Consider the following 16,411-nt stretch of genomic DNA (forward strand, 5'->3'; position numbering starts at 1 on the left):
CTAATAAAAAGGTCTCCTTGAAAACTCACAATAATTATTTAATTGTAAATCTCAGAAATTATGAAGTTTCAGATAATATTTTTGTGGGTTTTTTTTATGTGAACTTCTGGATTTTGTTTGCATCTATGGAATTGTTGTCATTTTTCAACTCTTCACTTTATTTCTTATAATAGACGAAGAGAGGAAATCTTTTCTCACATCGTCCCACCAAGATTTATTTCCTCCAGCCACCACTGCACTGGATCAAAGCTTAGGTGCAGTTTGATTTGTTTATGTGAATGCAGTTTAGTGTCCCACGTTTCAGTAGAATGTCTGCAAACATCTGTACATGAGGCCACTGGAGTCTGCTGAAAAGATTTCCACAAGAATCTGACAGTCTCCAGGATGCCTTTAACTAGTTAACTATGCTTCTGCTGAAGAGGTTTGAGAACGGCCGCCTGAGGCTTGTCTGGCTAAAGGACCACAGTTTTCCTGGAAGGGAGGGACTACAACTGCCAGACACAAACAGGAAGAAGAGGGTGCAGATAAGTTTAGTTTCACTTTCCCCAGCACTCACAGAATCACAGAAAGAACTAACAGAACTCTCAGACTCCTCCTTACAGGTAAATGAGTTTTAAGGTTCTTTTAATGGTTTTTAAATGTCTTAATGGTCTTGGGCCTTCTTATCTCTCAGAACTGCTTCATAAATATGAGCCTTCGCAGTCCCTGCGCTCCTCTGGCAGGCATCTTGTCTTTTCAAAAGTCAGGATACACTCCCAAGGCGAGGCATCCTTCCAGTTTTATGGCCCTCACCTCTGGAACAGTCTGCCAGAGGACCTCAGGGCCTTAGAGAGTGTTCTTGTTTTTAAGGCCAGGCTCAAGACTCACCTTTTTGGTATAGCTTTTAGTTGATTTTGATCTATTTTAGTCTGTTTTATAATATTTTATATATTTTATCAGTGTTTTATTACTTACTCTTTTACTTAACCCTCCCACTGTCCTAATGGGCGTGACCCCGCGAGGAAAGTTGACCATTGAGCAGGATTGATGGTTTATCCCTTGGGTTCACGTGGCAGGGGTGAGGAGTGAGCACCACCTCACCCCTGCCATGTGGACCTCAAGGGATAAACCATCAATCCTGCTCAATGGTCAACTTTCCTCGCGGGGTCACACCCATTAGGACAGTGGGATAGTTAAATGACAGATATTTTCTTATATATTAATTTTAACTTGTAATAATCATTAGTTTTAACCAGTATTAATAATCTGTAGTACAATATTTTTATATATTAAATTATATGTTTCTACTTGGTTATCTTTTATCAGTGTGTTTTATTCAGATTTTTATTCATCAGATGTTTAATTTGATTCTTAACTTGTTATCTTAGTAAACCAGTGTTTCCTCTGGCTGTGGCTGCCGGGGTGCTTCTTGTGCCTCCTCTTGCCCGGGCTGCTGCTGCCGATCCTGCTGCTCCCTGTGGTGTGTGTGTGTGTGTGTGTGTGTGTGTGTGTGTGTGTGTGAGGGGTGGGAAACCGACTGCTGTCAGATTGTTTTTAATATTGTAAAGCGCTTTGAGCTGCACTTGTATGAAAAGCGCTTCATAAATAAATTTGATAGACGGATTGAAATAATCTATTTTTATTGTGGTCCTTTGTAACATTGGGTGTTGACTTCCAGCTGATTTTCAGCTCATTGGCTGACTTTGAACTCGTCACTTTCACTTTTAACTGAGCAGTTAGACCAGAAATCTGAACAAAAAGGAAAACAATCGGCACAGTCATTTTGGGAAGTCTTGTGAAATCTGTCAGTCAGCAGCTATGAGATGAGTAGCTGTTGTGAGTCTCATGACCTGGGACATCATTTATAAAAATATTTTGTAAACAGAGTCTAAAAATTGTTTAAGTTATTTTCTCAGCAAACTATGATCTCCAAAAAAACAAACAAAAAAAAAACATGACGGGAAAATGTGCGCAACCGTATGCCAACTGACGTGAGCATGAGCACATTTTGGATACGGGGAGGTCTTGAAGCACAACCACTGAGACACAAACAGTCATTACTTCTCTGAATGAAGAATGTGAAGGAGGGGGTAACATAAGAAACATGACAGTGGGCTTAAAAAGGGTTTAATTGCCATCAAAGGTTTTAAAAACAAGCGAGCAAACAGATGGAGAACATTATTAATATAATGCAAAACGAATAATTCTCTATAAGGTTAACAGTTAAAAAGACAACTTAACTATATAAAGCACCTGGTTAAAACTTTATTAAAAGTTTCACAGAACTGAAGGGGTTTTAAAAACAATGAAGTTGATAATAGTCTTAAAACCAAAACAAAGTTGACCTTAAAACTGAGTTAACCAAGTTGACAAGAACAAAAGATCCATTTGGATCACACAGAGTTAAAACTATAAAAGTTAAAACTCATAAAAATTGAAGGGGTTTAAAACAATCTGAGGCCTGGAGGACAGCAGAACCCCTGCACTGCTGCCTCCCAGTCTTCTTTGAAATTAGGCAGGGTAGACGCCTATAAGGCGTATTGCTGCCACACATTAACACACAGAGCCAGCGCAACCCACTGCACACAACAGGCACGCTTTCCATCTCACCCCGTGTTCCCACACAACCACCATCAACAAAAACCCACCACCTGTTCACACCCCAGTGAAAACACAGAACCCCACCTGGAGGTTCACCCCATACTCACACTCCCACCATCTACACCCACCACCAAGGGCGTCCCACAATCCACAGCAGACCCAGAACCACCAACACCCTGTAAACATGTCACCCCCCCAGACCTCATCGGGGGACACGTCAGAAAAACCCAACAAGGCCCCCACCACTGATGTCAACTCACGAGCTACATCAGACTTGTTGGAGGCTCCATTCTTCACCCTCCACAAGGCCTCATCCATAAATGCCAAAAACATAAACTCGCAACTACCACACCTGCCCCCACATCCCCACCACCAGTTGACAAAGGCACATTACAAGGCTCGGACGCACCACTGTTCCGCACCCCCATATGACGCACCGCCTCAGCATATGACACCTTATTCTCAGCCTGCCCCCCAGACTGCTGAAGGCACAGCCTCTTTATCCCAGGTGTGGGTTGTCAGAGGGATTCAGGTCAGCTGTGCTCCTCAGCAGCCTGGAAGAGAGGAGCAGGAGGAGGGGCAGTGTTTGGCTGATCACCATGGCTGGGTGATCCTGGCTCCTGCATCAGGCTGGTGCCCATAACAATGGCATTGCGGGAATTTTGCAGCAATCGTGCTGCCACGCTTGGTGTATTACCGCAACGCTGGACTTAGGAATGCCTATTACGCCATCACACAACAGAGAGTGGTGTCACGACCACGTGGGAAGTAACTGCCGAGCTTCGGCCGGCAACTGTATTGAAAATGAAAGTAAACATGAGCACAAGTTTCATATTTGTAAACAGAACAGCTGAGATGATAAACCAGAACGATGCAGCACTCCGGAGCTTCTCTCCATTAGAGCTGGAGGTCAGATCCCCAGAGACTGCACGGTGACCGTGGAGGACAGACACCTTTAGGAACGGCTTGTCCAAAAGTGCAAAGGCAAGTTATGTCCAAGATAAACAGGAGCACTGTTTTTTTTAATGGAATTTAAAGCATTTATTTAGGAAATTATATGTAAAGAAAAACCATCCCACATTCTGTTTGATTTACACATTACTTGATAACTACAAATTAATTAAACAAACTGAATCTTAGAAGCTGGTTATGCATGACTGGAAGCAGAGATTGTCTTGATTTTTTTCTCGGCAGATGTTTACAAAATAAAACACAGTGACTGTTATGCTAAGCTACTCTGATAGAGGCCAAGACGTCTGCTAGCCTAGCGTAGCAGGCTGTGTTAGCGTTAGCCAGACTAAGCATAGTACTGTCATCTTATATGAATGCCATACAAATGGTATAAATAGCATGACGTTCTGTCGCGTTAATTTCACTAAACCCATCTAAAAAGAAGATGAAATTAAGTAAATAAAGGTTTGAAAGTCACTGAAAATGAGTTTAACCAGAGTGTTTCGCTAAAGCTAACTGCTTAGCTTAAAGGAAACATGGAGAAACTAGCGCTCACTGATTGGTTGATTCTGTTCCCAGCCCTCGCCCCTCCTCCCCCCGCTTTGTTCTCGTCTCTAATTGGTTCAGCTGGATTTTTTGGTTTTGTTACAAGTTCCCATTATTCTGCAAAGAATTGGCAGTAATATTACTATTCCCGCAATGCCATAGCGCATTCACAAGACACACCACGATTGCAGTGTTATGCTGATTTGACTGCATGGTGTGTCTTCTAAAAATGACTACAGAGATTGGATCTAAAAGATAATGTCAGCAAAGGACATATTATTTAATGATCTCACCTTTGATTTTAATTTAATTTGATCCTCTGATCAATTTTGTCTGCTGTCCTCCTCTCCAGCCAGTCATGGACATTGCAACAAACATCTTGGACCTTGCCAAATCCATCTACTCACTGGTGGAGAATGCGAAGGCTAATAAGAAGCGCTGCCAGCGTGTTTCTGAGCGAGTCAAAGCCTTGGAGAGCCTGGTGAAGTCGATCGAACAGAGGAGTGCCGTCCAACCTGCTGATGACATAAATAAAGCCCTTAACGAACTCTCCATCACTCTGACATCAGCTTATCACCTAATTAAGAAATACACCATGTCACATTTGGTGAAGCGCATTCTGATGTCCAGCAGTCATGGAGATGAGTTCAATGGTGTGAATGAGCGACTCAATGACGCCTTCCAGAATCTGGCTTTAGCTCTGCAGGTAGAGCATGGAAATGAAGTGTACAAGGTATTTGAGCTGATCTCCAGACAGAAGGAAGATGAAGTGGACGGGAAGGAGGATGATGCTGAGTTGAAGCGAAGTGAGCAAATCTGGTTTTGGCTTTGCTTTGGTGGCATAGTCCAGCCATTAATCACATACCTATGTGACTAGAGGAAATCTGACAGGGTCATACAAATATTCAGTGTAACAAGAGCCTCTGCTAAAATGGTCAACTAGCTAAAAGAATTTTGTTGGTAGAACAGAAAGCTTTCAAAAGTAAACTTTTGTTTAGTTTGTCTAATTTTATCTTCACAGTTTAAGGTAAACAAACCAAATTTTTATTTTTCATGTACGTAACTTCGGTTTAAACTGTTCTCAGTCCTGACTCTTTGGCGTCTGTTTACTTCTCAGTGCTCACAGAGTATGGCGAATATGTGGAGGCCATGCAAAGAGACCTTGAAGAAATCAAGACCAGTGTCAGTAAAATCGTGGAGATGTGTGAGTATGCGGTAATTAGACTAAACCCTGTTGTTAAGTGTTTTGTAATCTGCATCTCTGAAGATGTGTCCCCAACCAGGGAGGCAGAGGAGTTAAGTGCCCACCCTGTAACCGGAGGGTTGCAGGTTTGAGCCCCACTCAGTCTGTTGTTGTGTCCTTTGGCAAGACACTTCCCCCTCCTTGCCTTCTAGCAGTAATTTGAGGGACCGGTGGCACCTCTGTACGGCTGCCTCGTCTGTGTCGGTGTGTCCCAGGGCAGCTGTGGCTACATTGTAGCCCATCATCACCAGTGTGTGAATGTGTGTATAGGAGGGTGAAAGACTGGTTGTGTTGTAAGGTGCTTTGACGGGTTGTGGAACCCTACATGCGAAACTTGAAAAACTAGAACATGATGCAAAAGTCATTTGCCATTAATTCACACAAAAAGGTGAAACTAATAAACGAGACAGAGGAATTACATGCAAAACCAGATTGTTCAGCCTTTATTTGTTATAATTGTAATGATTATAGTTTACAGCTGATGAAAACCCCACATTCAGAATCACAATTAGAATTTTGTGAAAAGGTTAAAAAATAGACTCAAAGTGTCACACTCTAGTGAAACCAGAACACCTGCAACAGGTTCCTGGGCCTTTAGATGGTCTCTCAGTCTAAGTTGAATTACTGACATAAATGGACTTTTGCACCATATTTATTTTTTGAGATTCAGCTTTAGAAGGTGTTATTTAAATACAGACCAACTACTATTTACTATTGTCCTCAACAGTGAACAAGCCCAGTATCATCAGTGTAAAAATCCGCATGATTAGACAAGAAGACTTAAAGTTCGACCAGGAACCTCCCTTCATGACTACGCCAACTGCAATGGTCTACAAAGGACAATTTTGTGGATTCACTGTGGCCATCAAGAAATACATAGACCCCTCAAACACCAACCCAAGGTTTGTGCCACATTTCTGCACAATGCTCAGGAAACACATTTAATAGAGACAAACAACAACAAACATGTTGAATTGTTTTTAAGTGTATCATTTTTGCCTACATTTGATTTCTGTCTGTCCAAAGCCAGCTGCATTTGAAAACCCATGTAGTCAGAATTAACCCTCAAAATAAGTTTTGATAAAAGGACGAACAACTAAGTCCTTCAGGTGTACTTCTGAGTTAAAAAATGCCCATGAAATACGTATGGAGTAACCAGGTAGGTAGGTTTTGACCTAGCAAATCTGCAATGCCTGCCTCCAAAGGGTCAAATTGCTTTTGGCAAAATTATAAAGATAGCCAGGAATGAAAACCCATTTCTGCCACTCTGATGAAAAAAAAAGAAAAAAAAAAACATCTCCACCACCATCGGTTAGTGAGATAATAGCTCATAATTGTGAGTTTTTTTTAAAATTATTATTAGATTGGCGGAATTGGCCTCCAAAGCACTGAGACTTATGTTTCAAACAAACTAATAGTATTTTATAATGTATTAAATCTGCTCAACCAGGGAAACATTACACCACTCAGTGGCAAATTGAAGAGCTACAACATGTAAAATGGTTGCCCTCAAGAGCTAAACTATGAAGAGAGCTGTTCTACAACAAAGAGTCTTTGTGTAGGAAGTCGATGAGCTTGTTGATTAGCACACAACCTGACCATCAATATGGCAAATATGAAAGAAATGGTCATGGACTTTGGAGTAACGATGTCCAGAAAATAAGGTTGAGGAACAACTTTTTCCTCCAGGTTGCTGACCTCTGAACCTTGGACTGTGCTTTGATACCTCAATGCATTTCCAAGTGCAATGCAATGGCTTTTAATCTATGACATACAATAATCGTAACATAAACATTACATTGTCACTATCTACTTGTAGGGAGGTGAGGTCTCTTTTTGAAAAAGAAGTTGATACCATGAAACGGTTTGAGTCACCAAACATCCTGCGAATGTTTGGCATCTGCATCCTGGACGAGAACAGTGAGTATGCTAATGAATGGGATTCGCATATACCTGATATTTTGATAGAAACGTGATGTCTGTAACTGACTGCAGCACCAAAACCTCAATACCTCATCATCATGGAGTACTGTGAAAAAGGAAGCCTCAGAGCTGTTCTGGATTCTCCGTGTGAACTATCATGGATCAGGAAAGCATGCATGTGCCTCGACGCGGCACAGGGACTTTATCGGTGAGTCCGCAGCATGTTGCCTGCAGCAAGTCATGAAGCAACTCACAGGGGTATAAATAAATAAAGAAAAATATCTGCAGGTGGAATTGGACTGAAAGTCAGAGATGTAAAGAGTGAACAAAACAAAACAGGAAGTCTTGACGGTGCTGAAAGCTTGCTTGGTCCCCAGAGGCGTTGTATTATTCTCCATGAGAATGCTCGATACTGGCTTTTTATACCGACATCGTCTCACTCTCAATATCCAATTCCAATATACAGTGCTCAGCATAAATGAGCACACCCCCTTTACCAAGTACAAATTTAATAAGCAGCTCAATGAACAAAAGAACAATTTCCAGAAGTTTCACAAGGCTGGGTTTATTGAACACTTATTCAACTCCATAACATGAAATTAAGGTTAATATTATTACTTAGATCACAACATCTTCAGTTTTACTAAAATTGGTTGAAGCAAAAATGAATACACCCCACAACAAAAACTACTACATGTAGTATTTTTCAAGGACAGCACCAAGTCTTCTTGACATGGAACGAACAAATTGGCAACATATTACAACATTTATCTTTCTCCGTTCTTAACAATAGCCGGTTTTAGAGCCTAGATACTGGATGAGAGTGATGCTCAACTTGCTGCTTCAGAATTCCTCACAGGTGTTGGATTGGGTTCAGATCAGGAGACATACTTGGCCATTCAATCACCTTCACCCTGTTCTTCGGAGACGTAACAGTGTGTTGAAAAGTTCGTTTTAAAAATGAGCTAGTTCAAAGTTCAATTCATACATTTTAAAACAAACTATTTAATTTTTTACTTCATCATTTTAATATTTTTAAATAAGTTCACTGTTCATAGATTTTTTTCGGATGGATGGATGGATGGATGGATGGATGGATGGATGGATGGATGGATGGATGGATGGATGGATGGATGGATGGATGGATGGGTGGATGGATGGGTGGGTGGGTGGATGGATAGCTAGATAGATAGCTAGCTAGCTAGATAGCTAGCTAGCTAGCTAGATAGATAGATAGATAGATAGATAGATAGATAGATAGATAGATAGATAGATAGATAGATAGATAGATAGATAGATAGATAGATAGATAGATAGATAGATAGATAGATAGATAGATAGATAGATAGTAAGGCCTTATTCTCATTCTGGACATTGCAGTTACAATGGTGAAACATTTATAAAGATTTCCAGATAAGAAAAGCAAGCCTTGGGTTTTTGTGGTTGTTTTTTAGCTGTCTAGCTACACGTAGCTACGTGCTGTGAGGGCAGCGTATGTTCGCTAAGGGCAAATTTCTAATCCACAAGTTGTGCCAAGTAAATTAAAATATCTCAAAAACTTTATGTCAGATTTGTCATATTTTCACATTTTGATAGAGAGAAGTAGCTGAACAGTTTGATGTACACATGGTATGCAGGGTTTCCTCCAGAAAACTTGCTAAGCCTGGTGGTCTATTGGGCGGGCATGCGTGAAAGCAGGGGGGATCGTTTTGCTACAGTGACAGTGGGGAAGGGGGTGGATGCATGGCCTAAAGCAAGGCCTAGTGGCCCGCCAGGCTTTTGCAGCGCTTGTGGAAACCCTGGTATGTAAACATGTCAATATAAGACTTAAAATCAGTACAAATATTTTTCAATAATAAATTTAAATGCCTATATCAGCCAATAATAATGGTAGACTGATCATATCAGACATCGCTAATCATCCACGGTTGTGAAGGCCTGAGAGCATTTGCTGTAACTGCTCTGTAGCACTTTGGAAGATAAACATGTTGGCAGATATGCAAGTAATTCAATTTTAGAAATGCTAGACTGTGAGGACAGTGATGACCTCCCCAACACACACACACACACACACAGGTTTCATGGTGGTTGCCAGTTACGAATCAGTATCATAAGACTAAGAGAAGATGAGTTGTACACAATTAGCAGATAAACCCATTCTACTGTAAAATCAAGTAGTTGCTAATTGAAAAAAGTGGCTTGAGATATTTTTAGAGACAATTTGTTCCCCGTCCCCCGTGTCGTGTTTGGATGTAAATCAATCAGAATCATTGTCTGAGTACCAAAAAAAAAAAAAAAAAAAAGCCTTACAGTTTAACTCTCACACATGGAGCGTTACAGCTATAATGCCCCGCCTGACATAAAAACTTTACTAGAATTTCTTTTGGTGTATATTTAGTCCCAATGGAAAAGGAGAAATGAAATTAAAAGGAGGAGAGTGGGAGGAGGTTATTGTCAGGCACAGCTCAGGTTTATTCAAATAAATAACATTTTTCATTGTTAAATCTATTAATAAAAATTATTATGTGCTTAAATAAAATGTAATTGTGCACATTTGCTATGTTTAGACTGCACCTGACCGAGGAAAAAAGTAAGGTTCACGGAAGCATCAGCAGCAGCAAGTTCCTAGTGGATGAAAACTTCAGAGTTAAGGTGCAGAAGCCAAACAGGCTATTATTCGCTTCTGATTCCACTTGCCACAATTACCAAGGCCTTCAGCAGATATTTACAACAACCAACTGTGGTATCGCTGTAATTATCATTTCAGCTGGGGGGACTGGAGCTGGCAAAAACAGAGACATCACTGAGAAGGATGACAAAGAAAAAAGACAACAACGTCATGTCACTGTGCTACTCCTCTCCTCAACTGCTCAATGACATCAATCACACCTACAACAAAGAGTGCGAGGTGTACAGGTGAGCACTGATCAGGGCTCACCACGTGCTGCTAAAGCAAGAATGAAGAATATAACAAACAGTTAAAAGGGAAGACGTAAGAAAATAAAAACTTTTTTTAAATAATAAAAAAAACGATCTTATCTTTCAGCTTTGGAATTGTTCTGTGGGAAATAGCAACACGTAAGAAACCTTTTGAAGGTGCGTATCTGAATTTGCACAGCACCACTCAGAAAAGCTGTTTAAGAAGATAAAGTCTAACCACAATATATTTAACTAAATGATATGCATCTCTCCCCCATATCTATCTATCTATCTATCTATCTATCTATCTATCTATCTATCTATCTATCTATCTATCTATCTATCTATCTATCTATCTATCTTTCTACATAAATATATATATATAATGTATTTAATTATTATTTATACATACCATACATTATATATATATATATATATATATATATATATATATATATATATATATATATATATAATGTATAACCACTACTAAGGTCTTGATTTGACACAATGTCTCAATTTCCTGTTTCAACACGCGGAATTTCTCAAGCTTCCTGTTTTTCTTATTCCTGGTGTTACATTTATAACCACTGCTTTGCTTTTTGTAAACTACCATGAAGTCTGGATAGTTAGAAATCTATTTTTTTGTATATGAAAATTTACAGCAGGATTTGGCTGTAACCTAAAACATGACTTCATAGGTTTTACCTGGAATTGTAGAGTGGAATTATCTGTTTCAATGGAAGCTTTGTGATCGGCAGGGGACCTTTCCAAAGACACATGCATCTGAAACAGGATCAAGGGTTCAGTGACCACAAACACATAAACTGAACCATTATTACTGGACCTTAGATTACCAGTAAATAGGGAACAATGTTTAATTATAGTCAGTAGTTGGGACTTTTTAAAAATATAAACATAAACCTGATTTTGGAAAAAGAAGCGATGATAATTCCTCTACTGAGAAACAGGAATTTTTAACTGTTTCATGGTGGTCCGTCCAGATACTGAAACAAAAGTGCAACACCACAGCTAAAGAACTATGATTATAGGATTATTTGGCTTTTATTACATTTTTCTCACAATTCTTCCAGGTTATACAAGTGATGACCTTCACAACAAAGTGTTCAAGGAGAAATATCAAGAGCCCCTGCCACCTGATTGTCCCGAAGCTCTGGGACAGCTGATCGACAACTGTAGGGAATTCGATGAGGCCCAGAGGCTGTCTGCAGGAGGTACAGAAGGAACATGTCCATTACTTAATTTAAAGCATTGTAGATAGACAGATGCATTTTCTGTCAACTAGGCTGATTCACACTTTTAAAGACAAAAACATGCATAAAGTGTATATTTGCATAAGAAGAGAAGAAAACTAAGACGATCAGCTTTAGTTTCAACATTATTTTTATTTTGTTTTTCTTCTGCAGTGTTGGTGGATAAACTTTGCAGCGTGGTGGTGCAGTTGGAGCAGCGCTGAAGCTCATCAGCAGCTTTCCTGATGCTTCAGATCATTTTAAGCGAAAGGATCATTCTGTGTCCCAACTCTTTGTAGCTGATTGACAATGACAATCATGATTTTTTATTTTTATTTTTTGCGGCAGACAGTTCTGGTTGACATGCAGTCTTAAAAAATAAATAAAACTCAAAATCTTTTTTCGTGTTGTCCCAAGTCCTCACCTTTTAAATTCAATGATCTCCTGATTTACTCAATATTAGAGGCTTAAAGAGGAAAATAAGTCCATTTGTTCATTTTTACCCACTTATCTGAGTACGTGTTGCAGGGGTAGCCCCCCAAGAAGTGAGACCCAAACCACTCCCAGGTTTATATGTGCTTCCCCAGACCCACTGATCCCTTGACTCCTGGTTTCAGTTTGACTGAAATTTTCAATACAGTGGGAAAAGCTGGCCCCACGTGTTAGCCCACATAAATGTGTGAACCAACATCCCAAGGCTGGAAAATTAGTTCTGTTGTTGCAATACCACCTCTGAACACCAGAGTTCGCCAGTGTCCATGTTCCATATTCAACCTTTAAATTAGTCTTTTTTAATTATTAAATAAAAATTTCTGTCACATTGATTTTAATGTTCTTGCTATTCTTGCCATTGGAAAGCACATTGAATTGCCATTGTGTATGAAATGTGCTATAAATAAATCTGTCTTGCCTTGAAACAGAAGCACCAGAAATAGGGGCACCCAAAGAGATTGACTGAGCCCTTTCACACTAGCATCGGCTCCGCATGGTCTGGATAGCATGGAGAGTTTCTACATTAGCATAGCCTGCCTTTTTTCAGGGTGCAACCAAACTGTTTTTCAGTCCTCTTCCTGAGGGGGTCTAGCTTAGTGAACTAGACCAAATTCTTGCTTTGCAAATTTTGGTCTAGGAACGCGCCATTGGAACCTCCAAAGCCTCTAGCAGCATTCTGGCTGGTCAATCACAGCTCTCTATAGGGGTTTCAATCCCATAGAGCGCTGTGATTGGTCCACAATGGCAACAGTTACAGAGGAAAGGTGATCCCATGTTGTCTCAGTTTGTCACAGCGGCGATTTGAGCATCCGTAGGCTGCACGAAAGTCAGGCATGCTGACCCTCAAGCTTCACAGTTAATAAAAGTGTATTTCTGCAAACATAAATCCACAAATGTCCTGTTTTAATATACCCCAATATAAGTTTAGTGTAACAAACCAAGACGCTTAAAAATCACAGGCAATTTAGCATTAATTTACTTAAAATAAAACGAGCGACTCCCACTGAGGTAAATAGTCAACTTTGTTTTGCTAAGCAGTGCACCCACCGTACCCTCGTCATCTCTAAGCCAAGTTAGACAGCTAATAAATACAGAAACATCCACAAACCGTTATTTACACAACAATTGGGCTGTTGTAAAGTCGTTATTGGTTTTGTAGAACCACATAAAATATCAATTGTGGTCTCAACCAGAATAACATGTAGATAGCCTAGGCGGGACACACGGTTCACAATTAAGTCACTTTCAAAAGCAAAAGCGTTGCTTTCAACATGTGCAAGTATGTTGTCTCAAGCCCATGTGTTCTAAGGCTTGTAAATCCGTTAATATTTAATCGAGTTAAGGGTGTTTTTGTTTAAGCTGATCACTCACCTTTCAGCTGCTAGCTTTGAGAGCGGAGTGGTCTGTTGTCTGAGGTAAGATGGCCGCCGTTTAGCTACGCCCTCGACTCCCGCTTTCTCCATCTAGTGTTTATATACATATCTATGGGCAAGATGACGCAACAGAGTGGAACAAGATGGAGACAGCATGTTTGATACAGCTTTTACATCAATTTTGGATTATTTGGACTTGGGCTTCATTAGAATCAGGAGCAGATAGATGTATTTAAGTCCTTTATTTAGAGAAAAAGGATGTGTTTTCGCCTTCAACAGCAGACTGCCTCATTTACAGACATGCCGCTGTGGGGAGTACATCACGTTCATTGTCTAGTACAGTGGTTCCCAAACTTATTTAGCCGCGCACCCCCTTCTATGTCCCGACCATGTCGACGCAGCCCCCCAGCCCCCACATCAGGGCATGGCTATATATATATATATATATATATATATATATATATATATATATATATATATATATATATATATATATATCAGACGTCAAGCTAAACAGACAGTGTTAAAAAAATATGATCGACCTTTTTCCGACAATCACTTCCATTTTTTAAATAGTAATTAATAAACATTCGATACCATTACAATTTCCTTTGATTTAATTTTAAATAAATATTTAGAGTGCCCAGGTAGCACATAAACAATGCACTTAACTGTTTTCTTAAAGTAGGAACGTTTAACCTGTGCGGCCAGAGTGCTCTCCTTCCTTCTGCTCTGCGTAAACATGAACTGATCACCTGTGCGTAATCAAATGTCTATAGGGGAAAATATGGAAAGCTATCCATGAGGTTCACTTTTGCCTCAGACCGACTTATTGCTGTTTTATGGTGTGTCTGAATCTGCGATCAGCTGCCACGCGGACTGGAATAACAACTGCTGCAGGTTCGGAGTCACTGGCAGAAGCAGACCCGATAATACGTCATCCCAAAATAGAAGCTAATATCTTAATTTGACCTGGAATGAAAAATGTTGTTATAAAACCTCTTAAAAGTTTTTATCACAGTAGAGGCAGCGCTTATCTCTGCATTCAGTCTGACGGCACAGCGCCGGAGTTTGTGTGTGTGTGTGCGCGCGCGGCACAACTCCATGAGCCGCTCCAGTCACAGCATCTCGTTATTTGGCGCTATTTAAACCAATGTTGTAAAATTACTTCTGCCCAGCCCAGATGTGCTCACTTGGGCACCCGTGAGCCGTGGTTCCGCTGGAACGCGTCTGACTGACAGACGCACTCTGAACTTCAGATCTTCAGTGCTCTGTTAAAAGCCCGAATGGGAATAATTTCTTGATATACTTTGTTACATCCACAATGTTCTGTGTGTGAGGTTTACAATGTCAGAACACCTGCATGAGACAGGTGTTAATTACAATCTGCCAGAATGACTCACCACCTTCAGATTTCTCCAACACCGTTAAAAATGATCAAATACGGAACATATCGGCGTGCGCAGGCCAGAGTGCTGAAGCTCGGCGCATTGTTATTATGAAGCTAGGGCACATGTGGAGGACACACACACACACGCGCAAAAATGAAAACTTGTTTTCAATTGCATTTATTGTGCCCACTTACTTTTTCTTCGGCCCACCCACAAATGAGTTTCTGGCTACGCTAATGGTGACATATGACAGACTTCTCTGAGCTCGGCAGCCATTACACTTTTCACCTCTCGCACCCCCAGGGGTGCGCGCACCACACTTTGGGAATCCCTGGTCTAGTAGCATGTGGAGATTGTTTGAAAGACAACGGTAGAACCCACCCCACGACCGAGAGCCGTCAATGGAGCTTCCATGTATTATTTAGTTTGGCTTGCCAGACAAGAGGAGGTCTGCTTCAGACATACCAGGGCCAACACACCTACTGCTGACTTAATAAGCAGTAATGAGCCAGCTCAAATTCACACCCTCCTGGGCTTACGGCATTATCATGCGGATTACCTACGAGGTCAGATTCCCATCTGAGCATTTTAGTATTATTATATGATTATATTAGCCCACTGACTGTGGGACAGCATTCTGAACTTGTCAGGCTATTAACAGCGCGCTGAAGATCTGAAGTTCAGAGTGCATCTGTCAGAGGTCAGACGCATTCCAGCGGAGCCACGGCTCACGGGTGCACATGTGAGCACATCTGGGCTGGGCAGAAGTAATTTTACAACATTGGTGTAAATAGCGCCAATAACGAGACGCGGTGACTTGAGCGTCTCACACACACACACATACACAGATTCAATTAGCGCATGCTGCGCAAACTCCGTCGTTGCGCTGCGCTACAACGCGCAGCGCCGTCAGACTGAAGGCAGAAATGAGAGCTGCCTCCTCCATGATAAAAAACTTTGAAGAGGTTTTATAACAACATTTTTCAAGGTCAAATTAAGATATTAGCTTCTATTTTGGGATGATGTATGAAATTTGAGTCCGCTCCAGCCAGTGACTCGTCATGAACCTGACCACAACTCTTGTTACTGCAGCATTTGTTATTCCAGTCCCCATCGCAGATTCAGCCACACCATGAAACAGCAATAAGTCGGTCTGAGGCAAAAGTGAACCTCATGGCCATATCTTTTCCATATTTTCCCCTATAGACATTTGATTACGCACAAGTAGGTGACCAGTTCAGGTTTATGCAGAGCAGAAGGAAGGAGAGCGCTCTTGCCACAGGTTAAATGTTCATACTTTAAGAAAACCGTTAAATTGCATTGTTTATGTGCTACCTGGGCACAATATTTATTTAAAATTAAATCAAAGAGAATTGTAATGGTATTGAATGTTTATTAATTACTATTTAAAAAAATGAAAGTGTTGGGGAAAAAGGTCAATCATATATTTTTTAACCCTGTCTGTCGAGTGACTGTTTAGCTCCAAGTCTGATTGTATATATATCCATTAGTGATGTGTCGGTCGCAAACGAACCGGCTCTAAGAGCCGGCTCTTTGAAGGGAACGATGGGAGCCGGCTCGTCATTGGGAGCCGTCCCCTCCCCTCCCCCCTCTTGCTTTGGTGAAAGCTACAGGCGATTGGTCAACATGTGTAACTGCGTGTCCAGACTGTCCACACACAGAGCAGTAGGGGCGAGGAAGAGGGAGGATCAGACTCAGACAGACACACAGCAGAGCACA

General features: G+C 40.8%; 1 protein-coding gene across 3 annotated transcripts; it reads left to right on the forward strand.

The window, feature by feature from the left end:
• Window positions 1-389: 389 nt before the first annotated feature.
• On the forward strand, window positions 390-11,815 carry LOC107372999 (mixed lineage kinase domain like pseudokinase). 3 transcript variants are annotated; one of them, XM_070553414.1, is made up of 12 exons: window positions 488-602; window positions 1,368-1,459; window positions 4,430-4,883; window positions 5,195-5,281; window positions 6,048-6,222; window positions 7,140-7,240; window positions 7,316-7,451; window positions 9,811-9,895; window positions 10,011-10,159; window positions 10,290-10,339; window positions 11,257-11,397; window positions 11,590-11,815. In XM_070553414.1, the coding sequence occupies exons 3-12, from the start codon at window positions 4,436-4,438 to the stop codon at window positions 11,637-11,639; spliced, it is 1,422 nt and encodes a 473-aa protein (XP_070409515.1). In that variant the 5' UTR covers window positions 488-602; window positions 1,368-1,459; window positions 4,430-4,435; the 3' UTR covers window positions 11,640-11,815. The 3 variants fall into 3 exon arrangements, with proteins under 3 accessions (XP_015796673.2, XP_070409515.1, XP_070409516.1); XM_015941187.3 differs by lacking the exon at window positions 1,368-1,459 and having other exon boundaries at window positions 390-602; XM_070553415.1 differs by lacking the exon at window positions 1,368-1,459 and having other exon boundaries at window positions 559-602; window positions 4,434-4,883.
• Window positions 11,816-16,411: the final 4,596 nt, after the last annotated feature.

The sequence above is a fragment of the Nothobranchius furzeri genome, chromosome 7 (genome assembly GCF_043380555.1).
Source record: "Nothobranchius furzeri strain GRZ-AD chromosome 7, NfurGRZ-RIMD1, whole genome shotgun sequence".
Taxonomy (NCBI): Eukaryota; Metazoa; Chordata; class Actinopteri; order Cyprinodontiformes; family Nothobranchiidae; genus Nothobranchius; species Nothobranchius furzeri.

Coding starts and splice junctions, on each gene's coding strand:
- LOC107372999 (XM_015941187.3), top strand. CDS start 405: ATGCTTCTGCTGAAGAGGTTTGAGAACGGCCGCCTGAGGCTTGTCTGG. Junction 7,452..9,810: donor GCGGCACAGGGACTTTATCG/GTGAGTCCGCAG, acceptor TGCTATGTTTAG/ACTGCACCTGACCGAGGAAA. Junction 9,896..10,010: donor ATGAAAACTTCAGAGTTAAG/GTGCAGAAGCCA, acceptor TTATCATTTCAG/CTGGGGGGACTGGAGCTGGC.